This window comes from Pipistrellus hanaki, assembly GCF_964339955.1.
Source record: "Pipistrellus hanaki genome assembly, chromosome: 14".
NCBI classification, from domain to species: domain Eukaryota; kingdom Metazoa; phylum Chordata; class Mammalia; order Chiroptera; family Vespertilionidae; genus Pipistrellus; species Pipistrellus hanaki.
The window spans coordinates 1,907,501-1,931,026 of NC_140516.1; the positions used below are offsets into that span (position 1 = coordinate 1,907,501).

The 23,526-nt window shown below is 66.7% G+C and overlaps 1 protein-coding gene across 3 annotated transcripts in view; it reads left to right on the top strand.

The window, feature by feature from the left end:
- Positions 1–1,036: 1,036 nt before the first annotated feature.
- Positions 1,037–23,526, top strand: part of LDB3 (LIM domain binding 3) — a 28,067-nt gene continuing 5,577 nt past the window's right edge. Inside the window, exons 1-9 of one of the 3 annotated variants that reach the window (XM_084904188.1) lie at positions 1,037–1,189; positions 1,279–1,394; positions 10,728–10,879; positions 11,247–11,322; positions 16,635–16,657; positions 17,475–17,678; positions 19,609–19,623; positions 21,806–21,975; positions 22,392–22,428. In XM_084904188.1, the coding sequence (XP_084760314.1) occupies positions 1,078–1,189; positions 1,279–1,394; positions 10,728–10,879; positions 11,247–11,322; positions 16,635–16,657; positions 17,475–17,678; positions 19,609–19,623; positions 21,806–21,975; positions 22,392–22,428 (905 nt within the window). In that variant the 5' untranslated portion in view covers positions 1,037–1,077. Of the gene's footprint in view, positions 1,190–1,278; positions 1,395–10,727; positions 10,880–11,246; positions 11,323–12,410; positions 12,674–16,634; positions 16,658–17,474; positions 17,679–19,608; positions 19,624–21,805; positions 21,976–22,391; positions 22,429–23,526 lie in introns of all 3 variants that reach the window. The other 2 variants (XM_084904189.1, XM_084904187.1) reach the window with 2 other exon arrangements.

Genomic DNA, 23,526 nt, shown 5'->3' on the forward strand with positions numbered 1-23,526 from the left:
CCCCGTGTCCCAGCAGCTGAGCAAATGGCATCTCCTCTCCCCTCCCTGCCCCTGCCATTCCAGCGCAAAGGGCACAGGGCCTGACGTGCCCGCTGGCAGCTGAGCTTTCCATACCGCTGTCAGGTTTTCCAGCGCAAGTGAGCCAGGAGAGCCAGGAATAGCCCCTGGCCCGAGGGTCTGGGCGGCGTGCGCTGTGCCGCGGGGTCAGGCAGGACCCCCGAGGCTGGGCATTGGGAGGCACCTGTGGCCGCTGGGAGCCGGTTTCTGGAGCCAGTGCCATGGGAATTAGCCCAGGCTCCAGTCCGCCTGTGGCCCCCCTGCGGGGCCTTGGGAAAGGCCCTTCACCCCGGGCCGGCTCCGAGGCACCGCCCCCGGGCGGAGGGCTGAGCGTGTGAAGGGCGGGGGCCGGGGCCGAGCTCCGCCGTGCCCACAGCTGCTGCTGTTAGGACGAGCTGTTGTTAATCCTCACCCAAGGGTATTGTTTCCACTGGCTTTTCAGAGAGCAGAAGGGGAGGGGGAGAGAAAGAGAAAAACATCCATTGTCTATCTCCCACTTTGCCCTGACCAGCTGGGCCAGTGGTTGAACCGTAACCCACGTGCCCTTGACCAGGAGTCAAACCTGCAGTCGTCCGGCGCTCGGGCTGACACCTGAAACACGGAGCACGCTGGCTGGGGCGTGACGGTGGCTGCCGCAGCTGCACCTCCCGGGCAGTGGCTGGCCTCGGAGCTGAGGCTCTGTGCAGGCCGGCTGAGGCTCACTGGGCCCAGCACCACCAGGCTCCGTCAGACAGGGCACAGCCTTTCACACAGAGCACAGGGCAGCAGAACCGGACCCAAAGCCCTGCCACGGGCTCAGCTGTGGCCTCTGGGCAAGGGCTGGTGCAGCAGGGGAGAGCGTGCATCCTGCCCCCGGCCAGAGGGAGCGAGGAGGGGAGGACCGGAGGGAGAGCCAGTCCCGTCCTGCCCGGGGTGCTGGGTGCTGGACCCCTCCCCAGGGGCTATATTAGCCCCATGAGTCACGGTGGACAGCCTGGGAGGCCTGGGCGGGCGGGCACAGTGTAGGGTTTCAGTCCATTTATGGGCGCAGCAGAGGGCAGATATCAGTGTCGATGGCATTTGTTCCCAGCTATTCTTAGGAGCCTCTCAGGAGCGCACACAGCCCGCCGACAGCCAGCCAGGGACAGAGCAGGCACGCTGGGCTGGGGTCGGGGCTGGGACAGGGGCAGAGCTGGGCCGGGGAGGGTGTGTGAGGCCTCACTCCGCTCCTCCTGTCCGCAGAGGCTGCCGCCGTCCGCACCAGCATGTCTTACAGCGTGACCCTGGCCGGGCCCGGGCCCTGGGGCTTCCGTCTGCAAGGGGGGAAGGACTTCAACATGCCGCTCACCATCTCCCGGGTGAGTGCGCTGCCCACGGCCTGGCCGCGGGGTGGATGTTCGGAGAACGGTGTGTCTGTCCGTCTGTCCATCTTCCTCAAGGCTCTTGAAAATCAGAGCACACCTCACCCGCTGGGGGCTGGGATTGGCGCCAACTGAATGCTGCCGGCCACAGACCCCGGTCTCTGCCACAGCTGTTTCCTGCCGAACTGGCCAGCCTGCGAAACGTGGAATGCAATGGCCAAGCCGAGGTGCTTTAAGCAGAGAAGGGCTGGCAGGCAAGGGAAGAGAGGACAGCCCCTCCTCGGCAGGGTGGGCTCCGGGTGCCCCAGGTCTGGAGCGTCTCCCTGGAAGTGGGCTCTGGGGAGGGAGCACCCGCAGGGTGGAGCGGGCAGCTAACTGGGGGGTGGTTAGGTAGAGTGGCCGGCTGCCCACCTCGGCTGTCAGGGCCCAGGGCTCAGGACTCAGGGCTCAGGGCTGGTTACTGAGCTCCAGCACCCACTCTGTCTCAGACCCAAGACTGCAGTCCCCTCCCGCCTCCCTGGCCTGCCAGTACCTTGCACTGGCTGCCCCTTCCCCAGGGCTGCTCACCGGCCTGTCCACATCTATTCCCATGCCCACCCGCCCGCCCGGCCAGAAAATGACCCCATCCTGCCGGGCCTGGGGTCTGCCTGACCGGGAACGCACTGCCCAGGGCACGTCACAGACTGCTGATGGCTGGGGATGCTGACGCCGGCGAGAGGAGCAGCTAGAGCTGCCGAGGGAGCCTTGCCTGCCGAGGGCCCGGCGCCCACCCGAGGGCTAGAGCACGGCAGATGCTCAGGCAGCATTTGTCAGGCACAGGGACTCTCCAGGTCCGCAGAGCCGGGCTGAGGCCTGGGCCAGGTGGACTGTGAGGTGTGTGATCAGCCCCCAGCAGTGCGGTGTGGCAGGGGGGCAGGCGGAGGCCCGCTGTCACTGGAGGGTGGTGGGTGGTTGCTGCCCACCTGGAAGGAAGCTTTGTCTCTGGACAGGGAAGCACCGAGGTGGAAAGCTGCTTGGCAGAGAGGCAGGAAGCCAATGCCCCATTGCAGGAGGAGTCCTGGCCGTGGGCCCTTCCAGGGACCCCGAGGAAAGCCCCTCAGGGTGTTAGGGAGGCTGCATTTCTCGGGGGTGGGTGCTGGCCCGGGAAATGGCCTCAGCCTCCCTCGTCCTGGATTGCTGGCTCATTCCAGCCTGAGCCGGCGCCCTCCAGACGAGGGGCCGGGAGCAGGGGTCATACTGAAAGGACAGCCAAGGCTGGCACTCCTGCCCTGGGGCGTGGTGACACGGCCTCCGAGCCCAGGACACCCGCACGTTGCTACCCCAAGGCTGCAGTCTCCTTCCTTCCACTCTCACTCTCACGGTCCCCTGGCCACTCCAACCCTGCCCCAGCCCTGCCCCAGCCCTTCCCCAGCCCTGCCCCAGCCCCAGCCCTGCCCCAGCCCAGCCCCAGCCCAGCCCCAGCCCTGCCCCAGCCCAGCCCCAGCCCTGCCCCAGCCCTGCCCCAGCCCCAGCCCTGCCCCAGCCCTGCCCCAGCCCGGCCCCAGCCCTGCCCCAGCCCAGCCCCAGCCCTGCCCCAGCCCAGCCCCAGCCCTGCCCCAGCCCCACCATCCTCAAGGCCTCCTCTCGGTGCTCCCTGCACCATCCCTGGGGCGGGGATCAGCCTCCTGGCTCAGGGACCCAGGATGGCCATTACCTCACCCAGCGGCTGTGTGCCACCCGGCCTGGCCGGTGGGGCTTACTGCAGCCCGAGCCTGGCGCTGGGCAGGGGAGGAATGTCCCGCTGTAGGCACCGGGTATACTGAGACGGGCTGGAGCCACAACTACTGGGACTTTAAAAATAGAACCCACAGCCCAGACAAGGCATCAGGGCACGCACAATGGCCTCCCTGCGTCCTACAGGGGCACACCCCGCGTTACCAAAGCCATGGAGCAGCTGGCTGGCACGGGGCCTCCCCGGGGCTTGGCGTCTCTTGGTAAGCTGTTCTGGGGGGCCACTGATCCCCTGGACTGAGGCGGCCCGGGCGCCGTGTCACAGGCCTGCCCTCCCCAGCCCTGCCGCCCCCAGCGCTGTGGTTTGCCTGCTGGGCTTCTCCAGGCCTCCTGCACCAGGAACTTCCCCCCACGGGGGTGCAGGACCAGAAACCCCACTTCCACAGGGACCAGGGGTGCTCGGGGCCTGGAGGCGCTGCGGAGGGTTCCCGGATGCAGGGTTGCCCTGCTCAGAGGGCCTCCCTCACGACCACCCGCACTGCAGTCCAGAGGGGGGGCGGGTCACAGCCAGGGTCACAGCCAGGCAGGCAGACTTGAATTTGCACAGGAGCTCCTGCGGCGTCCCTGTCCCCAGGCCTGCCCCTTCCTGCTCCGGTGGGGCCGGTAGAGGGGCACTGAGTGGGGCCAGGCACCGGTCAGCTGCAGCCGCTCCTGTAAAAAGGCTGCCCCTGCCGCCCGCAGGCTGCCGAGCTGCCCCCTCCCCCCCCACAGGCCCTCAGCATCTCCCCCTGGACAGCAGCAGCCGGTCCGGCCTCCTGCCTGTGGGTCTCCGCCTGAGGCCCCATGGAGAAGGGGGTTCGGAGAGGAGCCTCGGAGGGCAGAGGGGACAGGTGCGGGGCCTCTCCCCGCCTGCCCACCAGCCAGTTCTCCAGGAAGCGGGAGGGGTGGGGGCAGCAACCAAGGCCGCCCCGCCCTGTGCCAGCCCGTGCCGGCCGCTAGGCCGGATCTGGGCCCGCTCCGGGCCTGGCCCAGGGTGCGTGCTCGGCCCCCCACTGTCTGGGAGAGGGTGTGCGTCCGCTCTGCTCCTCCCCGCGGCCGCCTGGGAAGGTGGGCCCCGCTGTGCGGCGAGGACGGTCAGTGGGAGGTGCTGTGGGGGACCGGACTGTGCGGCCTGGCACCTGCTGTGCGGGCTCTCGCTGTGAGAACGGCGGGAGGGGCCTCAGGCCGGCCTGTGGACCAGCTCCCTGGCAGTTTTCAGTTCCAGGACTTGTCAGACTCTGCCAATGGGGACCCAGAGGACAGAGGGTCCCCAGGGAGGGGAAGGCCAAGATTATTCTGGGGCGACTGTGCCTGCGATTCCTGGAATCCAGGCTGCGAGCTACTTCTGGGGCAGCGCCGCCAAGTGCTGACAGGCCGAGCTGTTTATAGCTCGAAGGTCAGGCGGCTCCGAGCGCCCCCTCCCCCCGGAGCAAACGGAGGGCCGCAGGCCCGCAGCGTCCCAGGAGGCCTCCCTGCCGGCTCCCTCTGTGTCAGAGCGGCCCTGGCCCTATGCCCCCGAGAGGCCGTGGGCATGAGGCTGCCTGGGCTCCTGGAGACCAGAGCCTCCGAGCCTGGGCCAGCTTCATGGACCGCCCCCAGGCGGCGGCGAGCGAGAGGAGGCCCTGGCCCTGCTGGCGGCCCTCCAGGCTGGGCGAGCTCTCCCCGCCCCGGAGTCTCTGTCCCTCTGCACAGTCCCCTCCGTCCAGGGCAGCGTCTGTCACCGCAAAGGCCCCTAGGACCACGCCCACCTTCCCCAGGACCCATCGTGAGAGGCTGGAGGGACTTGGCCGTGTCCAGTGCCCGCATCGCTGTGCCCGGAGCGTCTGAGGGGACCTCCCGGACACAGCGGGCTGTGGGCCTGGTTCTCGAAGGCCCTCGGAGGGCCAGGGAGGGGAGGCTGGTCAGCTGGAGAGGCCGGGCGGCCCTGGCTTTGGCACAGGGAGGCCCCTTCCGGTGGAGTGTGAGGCAGGGCCAGTGGTGGTGTGGGCGGCGGGAGGTGGCGGAGGTGGGCCTGCTGTCACTGCTTTCAGCCTGAGGTGAGGAGGAGGGAACGTGGCCAGAGGCGCTGGAGCAGGGCGGCAGGGGAGACTTTATTTTTAGACTCTTTTCTTAGAGCCGTTTTAGGTTCACAGCAACATTAAGGGGAAGGAACAGATTTTCCCCTCCCCTCCCCTCCTCCCCTCCCCCCTCCGCGCCTGCTTCGCACAGCCCATCGTCAGCGTCTCCGCCCTTTGCCCTGGTTACCGCTGACGAGCCCACATGACCCTCGTCGCGGGCTCGCTGGGGCTCACTCTGGTTGCACAGATGGCCTTTGCCCTCCGGCGCAGAGCTCCCTGCCTGGGACCCTGCGCTGAGCTTAGGGGAGGCTCTGGGGCTGGCGGGGCTGGAAGTGGGGCCCCGGGGAGGCAGGAGTTTCCAGCGGGAGGGTGGGGGGTGGAGCCAGGCCCCAGGGGAGCCCAGATGGGCTCTAAGAGCCAGGCAGCTAGTAACTTAATCGCACAATGTTACAGGCACTTAGGGCTCCAGGGCTCCACGGCAGATCCCCCGGGATGGGCCCCCGAGAAGGTGGGGAGGAGATGCTGGAAGGCACACCATCCCCACATCCACCAGCTGCCCTTGCCCCCACGCCCCCTCCCCCTGTCACCCCGACATGGACCAACCTGGAGGAGGGGCAGGCAGGGCCTGTCTGTTCTGAGCTCGGCGAGAGATGGCTGGGGGCGCCTCCGGAGCCCAGCTGCCCTCCGGCTGCCAGCTGCCTGGGAACTGGGGAGACAGGAGCCAGCCTCATGGGTGCCCCTGAGCCAGGGAAGCCCCGTGCACCCCCTCTGCCGGCTCTGGCCCCTGAGCCAGGGGTGCAGCCTCCCAGGGGGAGGAGCTGGGACAGCACCTCAGATCCTCAGTTGGGAGCTTCCTTGAAACTCCGTCTGCACTGGGCCCTCCCCACAGGATTCCCTGTTTAACTGCGAGGCCGCCATCCTGGGACAGGGCGCCCTCTCTCCACACGCACAGGGCACGGCTGGCACCGCAGCCCCAGGTCTGGCTCAGACCAAAGGACGCGCGTGCCTTCACTTCCTCCCCACGGCCCTGCAGGTGGCGGGGCCACAGCTGGCATCGCTAGGCCTGTGCCCCTCTGGGCCCCTTAAGCCCGGCTCAGCAAGGTGGGAGGACTCCTGGGGCAGTGTGAGCCAGCCGCGGCCTGGGGCTCCGCCGGCACCGGTTTCCCAGCGGGCGAAGGGAGGCTGGAAATGTGTGCGATGGAGAGCCCTCCACACGCTCAGGAGGAGAAACACCGAAGAAAAACCCAAGGATCTGGCTGCTTGGGGTCCTTCCCGGGTGAGGAAAGCAGGGAGGGATGAGGTCCGACAAGGGACGCATGTATGTGTTATGCCTGGACCGCACCCTTCCCAGCTCTGGGCTCTGGGTGAGAGTGCAAGGCCCCCCCCTTCTGTGGGCCGCCTCTCCGGCCGGCCGTGGGCCTCAATCTGATGACCCTGGGCCCAGCGGGGGGCCCAGCCTCCACCCCTCACCCCGCCCCCCGCCTTTCCGTGGGAAAGCTGGCAGAAATGAAGAGCACTCCCTGCAGGGGGCGGCAGCCAGGATCCTGGATCTGCTCGGTGGCCACAGCCAGGCAGCGGGGCCAGGACGGGCAGACACAGGTGGCGGGAGAGAGGCGCCAGGGGCAGAGGAGTCTGGTCCTGACCAGGCCTCAGGGACGCCGAGCTCTGCCCTGAGCTAGGACCACCAGCGGGTACCGGAGGTGCAGGGAGCAAGGCCGCCGGCAGGGGAGTTTGGAGTGAGCTGGTCCCTGCCCAGAGGGGCTCCAACGCAGGACATCCCAGTGCCCACCCCCTTCCCGCGCGGACCGCCCGCCGCTCTCGGGGGTCACTCTGGTGTCCTTGCTCTCAGGTCACCACGTGTTCCGGCCCGGCTCTGCCGTCTGGCAGGCATCACTTCTGCAGGAGCAGCCTGCCCTGCTTCTGGGGGGGTGGGAGCTCCCGCCCAGGGCGGGGGACCTCCTCTGTGGCTCAGTGGAAGCAGCGGGGAGCCCTGGTGTGGGGGTCGGCTGGGGTGCCCGGTGGGCAGTCCACGGAGGCAGCGGCCTGCTCAGGCCGCCCGATGGGAGCACGTGGGGCGGAGCGGCGGCGGAGAGCAGGGGAGTGACAGACAGGTCACGTCGGGCAGAGCCGTGGTGGGTGTGGCGCTCAGAGGGAAACCGTTCGCTTTGTAGACAATGTCTGTGAGATGCGGGGGGAGCAGAGGCAGGGAGAGGCCCCAGGAGTCCCTGCTCAGCCACGGCGTCTGCTCCACATTGCGGCTGCTTTCAGTTGCTTTAGCCTGTGCGGTGGAGGCCCCTGGGCTGGGTCAGGAGGAGGCGGTGCGGTGTGAGAGGAGGGGTGTGAGAGGAGGGGATGTGAGAGGAGGGGTGTGTGGTGTGAGAGGAGGGGTGTGCGGTGTGAGAGGAGGGGATGTGAGAGGAGGGGTGTGAGAGGAGGGGATGTGAGAGGAGGGGTGTGTGGTGTGAGAGGAGGGGTGTGAGAGGAGGGGATGTGAGAGGAGGGGTGTGTGGTGTGAGAGGAGGGGTGTGCGGTGTGAGAGGAGGGGATGTGAGAGGAGGGGTGTGAGAGGAGGGGATGTGAGAGGAGGGGTGTGAGAGGAGGGGATGTGAAAGGAGGGGTGTGAGAGGAGGGGTGTGCGGTGTGAGAGGAGGGGTGTGTGGTGTGAGAGGAGGGGTGTGAGAGGAGGGGATGTGAGAGGAGGGGATGTGAGAGGAGGGGTGTGAGAGGAGGGGATGTGAAAGGAGGGGTGTGAGAGGAGGGGTGTGCGGTGTGAGAGGAGGGGTGTGTGGTGTGAGAGGAGGGGTGTGAGAGGAGGGGATGTGAGAGGAGGGGTGTGAGAGGAGGGGTGTGAGAGGAGGGGTGTGCGGTGTGAGAGGAGGGGTGTGAGAGGAGGGGGTGTGCGGTGTGAGAGGAGGGGTGTGAGAGGAGGGGATGTGAGAGGAGGGGTGTGAGAGGAGGGGATGTGAGAGGAGGGGTGTGAGAGGAGGGGTGTGAGAGGAGGGGTGTGAGGGAGGGGTGTGCGGTGTGGAGGAGGAGGGGTGTGAGAGGAGGGGTGTGGGGTGTGAGAGGAGGGGATGTAAGAGAGAGGGGTGTGAGAGGAGGGGTGTGCGGTGTGAGAGAGGAGGGTGTGAGAGGAGGGGTGTGAGAGGAGGGGTGTGAGAGGAGGGGTGTGAGAGGAGGGGTGTGCGGTGTGGTAGGAGGGGTGTGAGAGGATGGGTGTGAGAGGAGGGTGTGCGGTGTGAGAGGAGGGTGTGAGAGCAGGGGTGTGAGAGGAGGGGTGTGCGGTGTGAGAGGAGGGGTATGCGGTGTGAGAGGAGGGGTGTGAGAGGAGGGGTGTGAGAGGAGGGGTGTGCGGTGTGAGAGGAGGGGTGTGAGAGGAGGGGATGTGAGAGGAGGGGTGTGAGAGGAGGGGATGTGAGAGGAGGGGTGTGAGAGGAGGGGTGTGAGAGGAGGGGTGTGAGAGGAGGGGTGTGCGGTGTGAGAGGAGGGGTGTGAGAGGAGGGGTGTGAGAGGAGGGGTGTGAGAGGAGGGGTGTGAGAGGAGGGGATGTGAGAGGAGGGGTGTGAGAGGAGGGGTGTGAGAGGAGGGGTGTGAGAGGAGGGGTGTGAGAGGAGGGGTGTGAGAGGAGGGGTGTGCGGTGTGAGAGGAGGGGTGTGAGAGGAGGGGTGTGAGAGGAGGGGTGTGAGAGGAGGGGTGTGAGAGGAGGGGTGTGCGGTGTGAGAGGAGGGGTGTGAGAGGAGGGGTGTGAGAGGAGGGGTGTGAGAGGAGGGGTGTGCGGTGTGAGAGGAGGGGTGTGAGAGGAGGGGTGTGAGAGGAGGGGTGTGCGGTGTGAGAGGAGGGGTGTGAGAGGAGGGGTGTGAGAGGAGGGGTGTGAGAGGAGGGGTGTGCGGTGTGAGAGGAGGGGTGTGAGAGGAGGGGTGTGAGAGGAGGGGTGTGAGAGGAGGGGTGTGCGGTGTGAGAGGAGGGGTGTTTTGTGAGAGGCGGGTGGGTGGTGGCACGGAAGCCCCTGGGAGCAGGCTGGGCTGCTGGCCCACGCCGACCCCATCCGGGATTCGTCTCCCTCCCGTCCTCCGGGTCTCAGACCAGGGCAGGCAGGCTGCTCTGGGCAGAGGTGCGGGTGCAAGCAGGTACACGCTTCTGTGGTCCGGGCCCGCCCTCTGAGCACACGGGGCACAGGCTGGCGGGCAGCGGCCCCAGGGCTCTGGCTTAGGGGAGAGTCCCGCCCGCCCAGAGCCCTGTCAGGCTTGACACCCAAGGACGGCGACGGTCCTGGTCCCCCTGGTCCTTCTAAGCTGGTCCCGAGACCTTGGCGGGAAAAGCGCGTCTGCGGGCTCGGGGCCGGCCTTGCCCTGGGCCCAGCCAGGGCAGTGGGCCACGGGCCTGGAGGAGCCAGGGCGGCTGGCCTGTGGGCAGCTGGGGAAGCAAAGCCCGGTCTCTGGGTGGGGCCTGCCTGGCCGGCCACACGCACAGCGCCACCTGGTGTCTTTAGAGGTGGGGCTTTATCACATTCCCCGAAATGGCCCAGCCGCAGCCACCAGACTGTTCAGGTGCTGTCACAGGCCTCCAGCATCTCCTGTGACATCCCTGCAGGCGGTCTCCACAGCCAGGGCGTGGCCGGAGCCAGGGGGTGGAGCCGGGTCCTGCGCCCCCGTCAGTGGGTCAGTGGGTCCCACGTAATGCTCCTGGGGTGTGCCTTCCTGGCATTGTGTGGGGTGCTCCGGTGGCGGAGGCCTGGCGTTCTGTGATGGGGGGCGGGGGGGGCAGGGATGCAGACTCTAACGCTCTGTGTTGTCATTGGGGTGCAGGGTTAGGGAACTGGCCCCCACAGGCACACCTCCCCTGCGGGCAGGATGAAGCCAGCCTCAGAGCACTGAACCCTGCCCGTGTGCCAGCCTGCTCGCCCGGCAGGGTTGACAGCGCCTGGCAGCTCCAGGCACTCACATGAAGCTGCTCTGAGAGGGGCATTCGTCCCGCCAGTGGCGGCAGCCTCTCAGCGGGGTGCTGAGCCTCCGCTCCTGCCTGTCCACTCCCCCGGGGCCAGGGGTGCTGTGTGGGTTCTCAGGCGCAGGAGGTACAGGAGCGCCTGGTGTAGCCGGAGCCCCGGAGCCCAATGGCACGCGGTGGGAGTTCATTCTCACTCAGGCAGCATCCAGTGCAGTGCCCGGAGAGCATGCTCCCCCAGGCACAGCCCCGGGCGCAGGGCTCTGCTGCTAGGAGCTCAGCTGCCCTCCGGGTCCTCTCCATGAAGAGAGAGTGCAGGGCTCAGGGTACGAGACCGACTGCTGGGGACAGGCTGGGCGGGCGTGCACCGCCTCCCTCACGTGCTGCCAGCCACACGCAGACACAGGCACTAGGAGACGCAGCGGCTGTGTGCCAGCAGGAGGGGCGGCCTGGGGATCCGCGGTCCAGCCACAATGTAAAAGACAAAGTGGCAGGCCTCTACCCGTGGCCCCCGGTGACTCTTCCCCGAGCGTGGCCCAGCCTCGGGCCACCCTCCTGATGCTCCCCATCTGCACCCTCTCAGATCACCCCGGGCAGCAAGGCAGCCCAGTCACAGCTCAGCCAGGGGGACCTCGTGGTCGCCATCGACGGCGTGAACACGGACACCATGACCCACCTGGAGGCCCAGAACAAGATCAAGTCTGCCAGCTACAACCTGAGCCTCACCCTGCAGAAGTAGGTGGAGCCTCCAGGCGGGGAGGCGGGAGGGCCAGCCCTTGCCCAGGGCCTCGCAGGGCAGCGGGGCCAGAGGACGAGGCCCAAGTCACCGTCAGGCACCTGCGGTCTGTGCTTCTCCAGACGGCTGGGCTGGGAGGCGGGGCTGGTGCTGCCAGGTGTGGCCGTCAGGCCCAGGAGCCAGGCTCCCTGCTTTCTCTCCCGCAGGCAGCCCCCGAGGCCCCCAGAGGCCCATGGCTGCCGGTGCCACGGCCATGCTTTCCATCTGCGTAGACTCGGTCCCGGGCTGCCCTGCTGCCGGGCCGCGTGCTCTCCGGGAGCTCCCGGCCCAGCGTGGCCTCACGTGGCTCATTCCTGGTTTCTCCAGGTCGAAGCGGCCCATTCCCATCTCCACAGCGGCGCCCCCGATCCAGTCGCCTCTGCCAGTGATCCCCCACCAGAAGGTAGGTGCTGCTTGGTGGCGGACTCCACTCCCAGACGCGGCTCCTGGTGCAGGCCCATGGCGAGGGGTCAGTCCTGCCACCACCGCCCGCTGTACTGATCCTGGGAGAGGAGTGCCCGCCTGGGTGCCACCTGCCAGGGCCTCCCGGCTGGGCCCACGTGCCAGCAGCTCAGGCTGTGTCCTCACCGCGCCCAGGCCTCTGACCCTCCTTTCCTGAGCCGGGGCCAGGCTGAGGCAGGAGAGCTGGAGGCCCAGCTTCAGTGGGCATCCGGGAGGAGCTGTGCTGTGGAGGGGCCTGCTGGCTCCTGGGGTGTCTCCCTCTGATTTCCATTCCTCCTCCCACCGCATCGCCTCAGAGCCCAGCCCCAAACGCTGGTGGTGACCAGGGCAGGAGAGAAGGGGAGCCCTGGCCACAGGCCTCGCCCTGTGCCCCAGGCTCCTGCCCAGCTTCCTCTAAGCAGCTCAGCCTGTGGGCCCAAGCCGGGGCCCCCCCACCCCTCCCTGCATGACCAATACTGACTGACCCCGGTTTCTCCGGTGAGGCAGAGTGGGCACGGACAGAATGGGGAGAAGAGGCTGGCGGGCGCAGAGGGGGCAATGGGGGAAAAGGCAGAGGTGAGCCAAAGGGGCCAACGTCAGCCCCTACTGCCTCAGTTTCTCCTCCTGCACCTCCACTCTGCCTGTGCACTGCCAGCGCGGGGCCCCTTCTCTGGGCACGTGGGGGCACCACAGTCCGGGGTCAGAGAGCAGGAGGCTGGGCTGTGCCCACCGGGGCCCTTACTCAGAAGGAGAAACAGATACTGTGCCCCCACCCACCCAGTCCCTGGCTCCAGCCTCCTCTAGCGCTGCAGGCAGCAGGCGTGGCTTGGCTTGGCTTTCTGTCCGGGAGGTGCCAGCCTGGCCAGCAGCTTTGTGCCCCCTGCTCTTCCTGACAACCCTCTTCCAGGTGCGCTGTCTGCCCCTGAGCCCGAGCTCTGGCGGGGCCGCGGGCCGCACTAACCCTCTGTTTCAGGTCCGCACAGAAGCGCGGGGTGCGTGTGGCCTCACTGCTCTCTTCTCTCTCCCTGCATGGCGGCTGCCCTGTGCCAGGACCCTGCTCTGGACACCAGCCCCGAGGGGCCGGCCGGCCCGGGCGCGGAGGTCAGGCAGACCTTCAGCGCCTCCTTCTCCCGCGCGGAGGCCTCTGAGCCCGGTCCTCCCGGGGGCAGCCTGGAGGGAGCCCGGGGCTCGCGCCCGCCCCGGCAGTATAACAACCCCATTGGCCTGTACTCGGCGGAGACGCTGAGGGAGATGGCTCAGCTGTATCAGATGAGCCTCCGAGGAAGGGCCTCGGGGGCCGGACTCCCAGGCGGGTAGGTAACGGGCACCGCTCTGCCAGGTGGTCTGGGCCGCCTGGGTCCTCAGTGCTCAGTGGAGCCTGGTCAGGTGGTCAGAGTGAGGTGCCGGCCTCCACCGCCAGCCGTCCGCAGGAGGGCCGCAGTGAGAGCCGAGCACGTGCTGCTGCGTGGGTGCGGCCAGCCCCCGGGGAGTCTGGCTGTGCAGGCGAACAGGCGCGGAGAGGGTTGGGTTGAAATCCAGCTCCCAGCAACTAAGCGGCCTAGCTGGGCCTGGATGCAAGAGACTCTGACACCCAAAACTGTCACCCACCCCACCCAGGACAGGACACCCAAAACTGTCACCCACCCCACCCAGGACAGGACACCCAAAACTGTCACCCACCCCACCCAGGACAGGACACCCCAAACTGTCACCCACCCCACCCAGGACAGGACACCCAAAACTGTCACCCACCCCACCCAGGACAGGACACCCAAAACTGTCACCCACCCCACCCAAGGACAGGACACAGCCTGCTGCCCTCACCCTCGGGAGCCTGGAGGCAGGGCAAGGAGGAGTTAGCGAGGCGGGAGGGCAGTTCCCGAAGGCTGACTGGTCTGGGAAGCCCCTCACGGGGAGGTGCCTCAGCGGGGTCCAGAGAGGTTTGGCAGCAGTGTGAAGGGGTGGGCTTGCAGGGCCGACCCTGCTGGGTGGGGCCGCAAGGAAGCAGGACCCCAAGGAGCCGGGGCTGTGCATAATGGTAGCCAACCTGCCTGCGGGGGTCTGGCTGGTAGGACCCTGTGAGCACTGGAGTTAAAACCCAGAGCCGGCAGGGGGGTGAGCGAAGGGCAGAGGGGGTGGGGACCAGGGGAGTCTCAGGCAGAGCCTGCGGTAGTCCCTGAGTGCTTTCTGCCGGTTATCTCATTCTCATTCTCCATGGCCCTGGGCAGTCGGTCCAGTTCTCCCTAATAACTGTGTGCCTGAAGCAGAGCAGGCTGAGTGGAGGCCTGTGGTCCAGTGGTTAGAAGGCAGCTGGGAAGACTGAGTGAAAAGCTCGCACAGCACTGAGCTCCGTTCTGGAGGCTCAGTGCACACTGCCCTATGCTCCCTGGGGCGCACAGCTGGGCACCAAGAGCCAGAATTGCAAGCCGGATCAGTCTGACCCAAGCCATGCCCTTCTCTCGCCATGCCACAGAAGGCACGGGTGCCCACAGCTCACTGCTCCGGGGAAAGCCTCTCCCCAGGCCCCAGGGCTCCCCGATCCTGAGTGAGCTGGCCTCGGCACTTCCGGGGGAGGTGGCAGACCAGCACCGGCTCTTTCCCAGCAGCGTCTGCCGGAAAGCTCCAGAGCGGCAGCATGGAGACGGCCTCTGCCTGGGCGGCTGCTCACTCCTCTGCATCCCGGGAGACTGGCTGTGTGAGGCCCCCTCCGGACCTGTCTGGTCTGGGCGCTCCTCCCAGCCTGTGCTTTCACGAACACATCTCTCAGCAGCTCGAGCGGCGGCGTTGCTTCCCCGCATTGTCCCGCGGGAGAGAGGAGCCCAGAGACAGTGAGCAATGCGCCCAAGGTCACACAGCTAATGAGGGGCAGACAGGACTGGCACTGGTCCCCTATGGCTCCTCCCTGCATGGCGACAGGGACCCACCTCCCTGTCCCAGGAAGTCGAGGCCAGCCCCACCCCCACTTCCCACGGCTTCCAAGGCGCCCTCCTCTGGGCACAGGGACTTCTGGAACCTGACGAGTATTACAGTGTAACTGGACCCTCAGAGCACCAGGCCAGCGCGTCCTCCCAGGGAAGGCGGTCCCTTCTGGGAGGGAGTGCTTCCTCCAGAGGGAGGCTGGTGCTGCGGCCCAGGCAGGGCCGGGCAGGGCCACGCAGGGCCACGGGCAGGGCCACGGGCAGGGCCACGGGCAGGGCCACGGGCAGGGTCACGGGCAGGGCTGGGCAGGGCCACGGGCAGGGCCACGGGCAGGGCCGGGCAGGGTCACGCAGGGCCACGGGCAGGGCCACGGGCAGGGCCGGGCAGGGTCACGCAGGGCCACGGGCAGGGCCACGCAGGGCAGGGCAGGGCCACGCAGGGCCACGGGCAGGGCCACGGGCAGGGCCGGGCAGGATCACGCAGGGCCACGGGCAGGGTCACGCAGGGCCACGCAGGGCAGGGCAGGGCCACGCAGGGCCACGGGCAGGGCCACGGGCAGGGCCGGGCAGGGCCACGGGCAGGGCCACGGGCAGGGCCACGCAGGGCCACGCAGGGCAGGGCAGGGCCACGCAGGGCCACGGGCAGGGCCACGGCAGGGCCATGCAGGGCCATGCAGGGCCACGGGCAGGGCCACAGGCAGGGCCATGGGCAGGGCCGGGCAGGGCCACGGGCAGGGCCACAGGCAGGGCCACGGGCAGGGCCGGGCAGGGCCACAGGCAGGGCGGAGCCTGCGAGCTGCGCCCGCCTGGGCAGCCTCCGCTGGGCTTCACCAAGTGTCCAGATGCTCCAAGTCCGTCCACTGGACACGGAGGCCGAGGCTTCCTCTCAGTACCTGTTCAGTCTGCACAGCCGTCGTGTGGCAGGCGCTGCCCCCCCTTCCCCTTTCACAAATGAGGAGGCTGAGACAGGTGACTGCCCAGTCACAGTGCCAGGAAGAGGCAGGGTCAAGGTTTGGGCTCTGTCCAGCCTGGCTTTAAAAGGAAGTTCCTCCCCCAGCTCTCTCTCTCTAAGCAGTTTGTAGTGTGGTTTCCTGGCAGCGCCTCCTGGGAGGCATGGGGAACGGACAGGGGTGCAAGGACGGGGGCACAGGGACCGGGGGCCTGAGCATGCCTGCGGCCCTTCCTGCTCTCTCAGGCTGGGCTGGAGCAGCGTCTGCAGCCGCCCCGCGCTGAGGGCCTGGCAGGCTCACAGCTCCGGGCCTCTGAGGTAGGCTGCTCCAGGCCTCCCAGCAGCAGGTCCGCAGGCAGAGCTGAGCAGGGGGCAGGAATCAAAGCCAAAGAAGGAGCTGCCTGCCAGGCGGGGCAGGGGCAGGGGCAGCCCCAGAGGCAGCACTGCCCTTTGCAGGGGGCATGGCTGGCCAGGGCAAGAGCTGACCCTGCAGCTGTCGGCACTGGCCAAAGACGGAGAAGGGCGAGCGCTGTGCTGGCCTCTCCTGATATAGCTCCCCTGGCAGCTATTTTGAGACTGGGAGGACAGAGGACATTTTATCAGCTCTGACACACGGGCCCTGGCAAGGCTGCTCGGGGGCCCGGGCTCTGGCCTGGATCCCCGGGGTCTTGGCTAGAGGATGAGCAGAGCCAGGCCAGCGGGGGCCGGCTCCCCTGTCAGAGCCCACCGAGGTCAGATCTGAGACGCTGGCAGAGTTTGGGACAGGACTACGTGCACTCTCCCGCCCTCACCCCCAGGCCTCCGGTACCGGTACCGGCAGGATCTGCTGGGCGGAGTTTGTGCTCAGAGGGATAGTGCGGGCGATGCCTCCCAGGAGCGGGTGCTCCGGAGGCTCGCTCAGGAGACGGGCTGCCTGCCTGAGGCTTTCCTGCCCTCAGCCTCGGACCCAGACTTCCGAGCCTCCTTGCTCCCCGCCCTGCCTTGTTGCCCGTCCAGGGTCTGTAGGAGCCGTCACCGGAGCCCGCACAGACTCCTACCCCTGTGTCCAGGAGGACCTGCCACCGCCGCTGCCCCTCCCCCGAGAGGGAGGGAGGTCCCTGGTGCTGTGGGTGACCCCACCCTACACACACTCTAGCCCCATGTCACTCCTGCCCAGGAGCCGCCGCTGAACAAGGGCACGTCCAGAGCTGTGTGGGGGGTGCATGTACGTGAGCCCTTAAGGATGGACCAGAGCCCTTCTTCCTGGCTAAGCTTTGGCACTTAGGGACCCGCCGAGGAACCGCCGCTGTGGGACTCAGCTCGTCGCCCTCTCAGCACTCTCTGCCCCGCCGCCCCCGCCGCAGGCCGGGCCTGGCCAGGCCTCCTGCGCCGCCCCTGACTCCCTCCTCTCTGCTCTCTCCTCCCCAGGTGGTAGCCAACTCTCCGGCCAAGTTAGTATCAAAGGAAAGCATGTGTGTGCTCTTGCGTGCACATCCCAGCATGCGTCGGTCTGGACTGGTGTGCCTGTGCCAGCATGTGTCCGCGTGTGTGCACGTGTGCAAGGGGGTGCATCTGTCCCCAGTGCGCCTGCATGTGTGAAGCCGCGAGTGTGGAGGGAAGCGCAGGGCGGGTGCTAGGGCTCCGCCTGACACCGTGTGCAGCTGCCCAGGCCAGCGGGCGGCTCTGGGGCCGGGCTGGGCCGGGGGAGGGAGCGCCGCCTGACCTGGGTTCTTCCCGATCCCGAAGATCTCTGTCCTGCGGGGCCTCGGCGGGCTGCCCCCGGCCTTGTCTTTGCGTGGGGAGCCCCCGCCTGTGGAGGGAGAGCCCAGCAGGCGGGACCCGGGGCCGAGCCACCCTGCGAGGAAGAAGCTCGCCGAGGCATCGGAGGAGCAGACGTGGCCGAGGGGCGCTGCCAGAGGCGAGGCCGCCTTGCGTGCCGCCCGGCTGCTTTCGCCTGGCCGTCTGTCTGTCCGGACTCTGCTTGGGCTGCTGCTGCCTGGCCCGTGGCCCAGGGCCTGCCCCCCCCCCCGCCCCCACCATTGTCTGCTTCAGCTGGTGTGAGAGCCCCATGCCCGGCGCCTGTGGGCCCGGGGGCGGGGGGGACAGAGCCCGGGTGGGCCAGAGCAGCCCTGCAGAGGGCTGGGGCAGGCAAGAGTTTCCGCCAACCGACCTGGCCAGACTCTGGGAGGTCTCTCCACACCGCAGCCTCCCGGAGGGCCCAGGTAACCCACCTGCTGCCCTCTCTCCCCCCGCCCCCCCGCCCCCTAGTGCGGACTACCAGGAGCGCTTCAACCCCAACGCCCTGAAGGACTCCGCCCTGTCCACCCACAAGCCCATCGAGGTGAAGGGGCTGGGCGGCAAGGCCACCATCATCCACGCGCAGTACAACACGCCCATCAGCATGTACTCCCAGGACGCCATCATGGACGCCATTGCCGGGCAGGCCCAGGCCCAGGGCAGTGACTTCAGTGGGTAAGCGCCCCCTCCCAGCGGCTCGCTCAGCGCCTGGCCGGGCGGGCTGCCCGCGCAGCACGGACTTGGGCACGGAGACCAGCGCTCCCCGGGGCCTTGGCTTCCGGCCGCCAGGCCCAGAACATGCGTCCTCCTCAGAACCAACCTCGGGCCCGCTGTAGGAGGGGAGAAACGCAGAGACGGCTCCTCCACGCGCTGTCAGCCTCTGCCTTGCCCGCCCGTGGGCTGGTTAGAAAGAGACTTCTGGAAAATTGTTAGCCACTGGAGCGCCCAGTCCCCCCGATCAAGCCTTCCTCTGGAGGGAGCTGTGCGTTCTCCCAAAGATGAGGCCACCCGAATGTGTGGTGGCCTCCAGGGGAGGAGGGGCTGCAGGCCGCAGCCTCCGCTCCTGCTCCTCCTGGCTGCCCAGCAGCCTGGCCCCGGGCCGAGGGCCGGAGGGCATCGGGGTCCCTGAAATGGTCCTTCTCCACTTGAGGGCTGAATGGGGAAGAGTTGGCTGAAAATAATTTGTGGATGAAACTGCTAATAGTGCAAACATTAATGAGGACCTCTTCCTCTTTTGGCTGAAAATAATTTGTGGATGAAACTGCTAATAGTGCAAACATTAATGAGGACCTCTTCCTCTTTTAAAAAATAATATATTTTTATTGATTCAAGAGAGGAAGGGAGAGGGGAAGAGAGAGACATTAATGATGAGAAAGAGTCATTGATCAGCTGCCTCCTGCACACCCCCTACTGGGGATTGAGTCTGCAACCCAGCATGTGCCCTGACTGGGAATTGAACTGTGACCTCCTGGTTCACAGGTCAAGGCACAACCACTGAGACACAGGGGCCTCTTCCTCCTTTTGTCTTTCTCTCTGTCTCCCTTAGTTTCTCTTTCTCTCTCTTTTTCTATGTGCGCTTCTGCCTCTTTCACTCTGTTCTCTGCCTCTTTCTCTTCTCTTCTCTCTCTCTCTCTCTCTCTCTCTCTCTCTCTCTCTCACACACACACACACACACACACACACACACAGTCTCTGACAGTTTTCTGCTTGGGAATGACATGAGTGTTGATTTTCAGAACTGACAGATTATCTCTTTGGCCAACATCTTATCCCTGACTCAGTATCCCCAGCAACTCAAGGCAAAAAAAAAAAATCTTAAAATGATGTACTTTTTTTCTAAATCTAAGAAAAACAAATGTTGTGAGAGGGATAAAGGGGTTTAAAAGTCCCAGAAAACTCCAATTATGTTAGACCATGCTGTCAGTGCAGGCTGGGAGGGGAGGGCTGGGCGGGCGGGCGGCGAGCAGTGCCTGGCCGCGGAGGTGGTGCCTCCTGGGGCCACCAGGGGGCGGGAGCTGCTCGCTGGAGCTGTGGGTCTCAAACTGGCCTGGCTCAGGCAGAACTCTAGACAGTGTTGATTCAATGCCGTGGCAATGCGATTTTTAAAACACAGCCTTTGTCTCACGTGTACCCGGAAAAACAAAAGTGCCTGGCTAGGCCGCAGGGGTTTCCTGTAACACTGGTTGGCCCCACATGTGTCAGGCGTGTCCGTGGTGTGCTCCTGAAGGTGCTCCCTGTCAGATAATGAAGAACTGCTCTGCGGAAGAACTTGGTTTTCTGCGCTGGGCAAAGAACGCTATTGTTCGGTCTTTCTAACATGAGGCACCTCTGACCTTCTCTAGTCTTCTGGAAGCCTGTCCCCGCGCCTGCTACCTCCGGCCCCACCTCCCCGCTCCCAGCACAGCCTGCGGGGCTGCGGTGCGGCAGGAGCTGGTTCCTGTGGGAAACTCCACCGTGCCCTCCTCACTGATGTTTTCTTTTTGTCTCTCTCTTCCTCCTTTATTCATCCCACCCCATAACTATTTCTGACCCCACCCCTGCTCCCCTGTGCCCGCCCCGCCACCCCTGCCGGACACACTCCCTGCTGGGCTCCTCTGCTTGGCAGGGCGTCGCCGCTGGGGTAAGTAGCCCAGTGTCTGTCCCGTCGTCCGTCTGTCTGGTGTGGGCGGTGTGGGCCGGTGGGACGTGCCCGCGGACAGTGCCTCTGTGTTCTCCCCGCCCACTCATAGCCATACCACAGGCTGCAGCCGCCAGGCTTGTCTTTGGGGTTTGCCCAAATGGCGTCCCCGCGGACACATGGGAGGAAAGGCACATGCCGGCCCGCGGGTCTCTGCTCCCCTCGCCATGCTCTGCGGCTCACCGGCCTCTGGGCACGGGGACCTTGTAGACCCGCCGATCACTGGCCATCACTCAGGCAGAGGGCGGTAAGGGGGTGCTTAGAGGCCTCTCGCCAGACCCCAGAGCCTGGGCCTGCAGGAGCCAGCGAGGAGGCGGGCCGCAGGGAGTGTGAGTGGGTGAACGCCCGGGGTGGCCTTAGCTTGCGGGGATCCTGGAGTGTTTTGGTGGCAAGACGCTGTGCCGGGAGGGGCTCCAGAGGACAGCTCCAACCAGGGTCCCAGGACGCCGGCCCCTCTCTGCATCTCTTCTCCTGAGCCCGGTCTTAGCGAGGGGCAGGGTGCCTGGCGGGCTCCCCGCTGGGCTGCAGGCTGGTCTGGTCTCCGTGCGGGTGGTAGGAAGGGGCCGATGACAGAAGCCCCAGCAACACATTCCCAGCAACCCGGAGCCCTGGGAGCTCTGGGAGGGCTGGGGGGACCCCAGGGCACATTCTGGGGAGACCGCAGCAAAGGCCTCTGGCTGCTTCCTGGCACAGATTTCGGCATGGGCAGGCTTACAGGCGAGGCCTGGCCCAGGCACAGTCCACACCTGCCGGCAGACAGGGCTCCCGATCGCCCTCCCCATCGCCGCCTCCCCAGGCAGCAGGCACAGCCTCTGCTGTGGACGCTTGGGAATCTGTCAGTGCTGGAAGTGGCACCCCCGCCAGATCCCACCCCCTCGGCTCCTCCCTGCCTGGACCCGAGGGACTCGGTGGTCATCCCCATGGACCCAACCGCAGGCGGCCACAGCCTTCAGGCAAAGAGGCAGCTCCACCGTCTCTGCCTCCGGTGTCAGTCTTTACTGCTGCTGTAGCCCACCTGACCCGGACCCAGGTGCCAATCCCAAGAGGCCCCTCCTGAGAGACTAGACCAGTGCTGGAGGCTCCTTGGTCAGAGAGTAGAACATGAGGGAACCGAGGGGCCCTCCCAGCCAGGGGCTGCAGGGAGAGGCAGCCTGGGAGGCAGGGAGGGGTTCTGGCTGGGCCGTTCTAGGCGCGGAGTGTCTGGTGAACAAGGCCCCGTGCGCAGCAGCGGCCTCTGAGCCCTGCCACCGTGAGGTCTGACGGAAGAACTGGGCTGGGAGCGGGAAGCCTGGCTCGGACCCTGCTGGAGCCCCCGTGTTGGAGCCGGGAGCTAGTCCCTGTTCTCGCTGGACCCGATCTGAGCTGTGCTTGGGCTGGGCACTGGCTGGGGAGGCAGGCGTGGGTGCTGTGAGCTCCGCCTGGCCGGGGAGCGGGCACCGGAAAGCTTTGATCTGTCCTGCCCTGCAGTCTGGGCCAGGCTGGGAGGCACGGGACCAAGCGGCTCTGGGGCCCTTGGGCTCTGACACAGGATTAATTTATACAAGTACATCTTGAGCACCTACTATGTGCCAGATCTGGGAGCCTAAGGCAGAGGAAGGCCACCAGGTCCCCCTCCTGCAGCTCCACTCCCAGCTCCCCCGGCAGAGCCCCCGTCTGCAGGTGACACCCCGCAGGGCCTCGTGCTGTGTTTCTCACCCACCCCATCCTGTGGTGCCCGCCTGTGCGTGGCCGAGCCACAGCTTCAGCCCTCTCCTAAGGCAGTCACGGCCTTGGGGAGGGGGGTCCCCAAATGGCCTGTCCTCACTTAGCCCCAAACTCAGGGCCTGCTCAGGGCGCTGGCTCCTTAACGGAGATGTGGCCTGAGGCGGGGTGTCCTCAGGTCTGTGCCTGCAGCTGCCTGGGGAGGGGTGTGGCCTGGGCCTGCGCCGCCCGACCCTCCTGAGAGGGAGCACTGACTGACCACCCGAGCACTGAGCACCCAGGTGACCCGCCCGGCCCTCAGCGGGCGGGGGAGGGCACGGTGGGTTCGGACAAGCAGGGGCCCCCGTGGGGGTGCCAGGAGTGGATGGGGAGGGAGGGGGAGGGCAGGCTCCGCGCCCTCGCCCACGGTCACTCTGTGCTGCAGGGGCCTTCCCGTGAAAGACCTGGCTGTGGACAGCGCCTCCCCCGTGTACCAGGCCGTGATCAAGAACCAGAACAAGCCGGAGGACGAGGCTGACGAGTGGGCCCGCCGCTCCTCCAACCTGCAGTCCCGCTCCTTCCGCATCCTGGCCCAGATGACGGGCACCGAGTACAGTGAGTGGGCGCGGGGCACAGAGAGGGGCCTGCTGGGGGCCACGCCACAGTCCACAGAAGCCAGGGGGTCGAGCCCCTGAGCCCCTGACGCTGAGCTGGCCCTGAGATCACAGTGGCTGGCGGAGCCCGCCTGGGCTCTGGGCGGGCCAGTGGCAGGAGCCTCTGCTCAGCGCCTGGCCAGACAGCGGGCGGCAGCTCGCATGGTGTTTCCCGGCAAAGTGACTGCCCCGAGCTGGCCACGTCTCTGACCACCGCACCAGCACCCTCTGCCCAGCGCACAGCCTTTCCCTTCCCAGGGTACAGGGTGGGAGAGGGCACGGCCAGTCATGGGTGGGGACTCAGTGTCCATCCCGCTCTGGTAGCTTTCTCTCGTATGCTCCCGGTTTTCCTCCTGACCAGCACCTTTCTGTCCACAGTGCAAGACCCTGATGAAGAAGCTTTGCGAAGGTCAAGGTAAGTGCCTGGACTCAGGCTCCGTGGCCTTGCCCCTCCTAATCCCGTCCCTCCCCGGGCAGCCCCAGGTCACATGACTTATGAAGGCACCTCTCCAGTTCATGAATCTGAACATCTGGCCCCTGAGGCGCTTCAGCAGGTGCAGGGCCTTTGTCCAGGTCGCTGAGGTGGTGCCTGGAGCCGAGTCTATCCCCTGGGCCCAGGCGTGAGGACTTGGGCTCCCCTGGTCTGGCCAGGGCCAGGGCAGGGCTGCTTTGGCCTTTGCTAGGCTGTTGGGAACGAGGGCATCTCTCCCTGTGAGGGCACCGAGCCAGCCGCCTTGCCTGCACACCCTGAGTCTGAGGCCCGGCGCCGGGGGCAGGCACCAGGACCGCGCTGGGCATGGGCACGGGTGCCTGAGCCCCACTCCTCGTGCAGACAGTGAGGCATCAGTTCCATAAATTGCTCAAAACACAACACTGCTGCAAGGAAGGACAAGCCTGGGCCTGAGGAGGGGCTTGTGAAGGACTAGGTGTCTCGGGGTCAAGACAGGGTTTCTGAAACACTGCAGGTCTGAGGCCACAGCCACTAACCTGCCGCCTGTGCCGTCAGGCGCTCATGGACCGTGCATGGGGGGCATGCTGCCCAGGCACCCACTGGAGCCCACGAGGGTCCTCCATGGCGCGGCATCGAGCCCGTGTGACTGCGGAACTGCACTTTGGGGGCAGATGTCACCTGCATGTTCCTCCTGAGAGCTCCCCCGGAAGTGCGCCCTGCGTGGCTTCTAGGGAGGTGGGCTCAGAGCCGCCCGCTCTGGGCCGCGCCTCTGTCCTCACTAACCTGCGTGGCGTGGCCACGGGATGCTGCGGGAGCGGAGCTCGGGCCGCTGGAGTTGGTGTGGACTTTCTTTCTGAACCCCTTGCTGCTGACCCAAAGTGCTCCCACTCTTTGGCTGGGGCTTCCCAGCCTAAAGGTCCCTCTGGGCGTGCTGAGGGCAGCCTGCAGGCCCGTGGCACTTCCAGCCTGGCAGTGCCTGCGACGCGCCCTCTGTGCCTGGTGAGGTGACGTTCCGTTTAGCTCGAGACTGAGAGGGGGGGTGTTGTTCTACTCACTTGCATT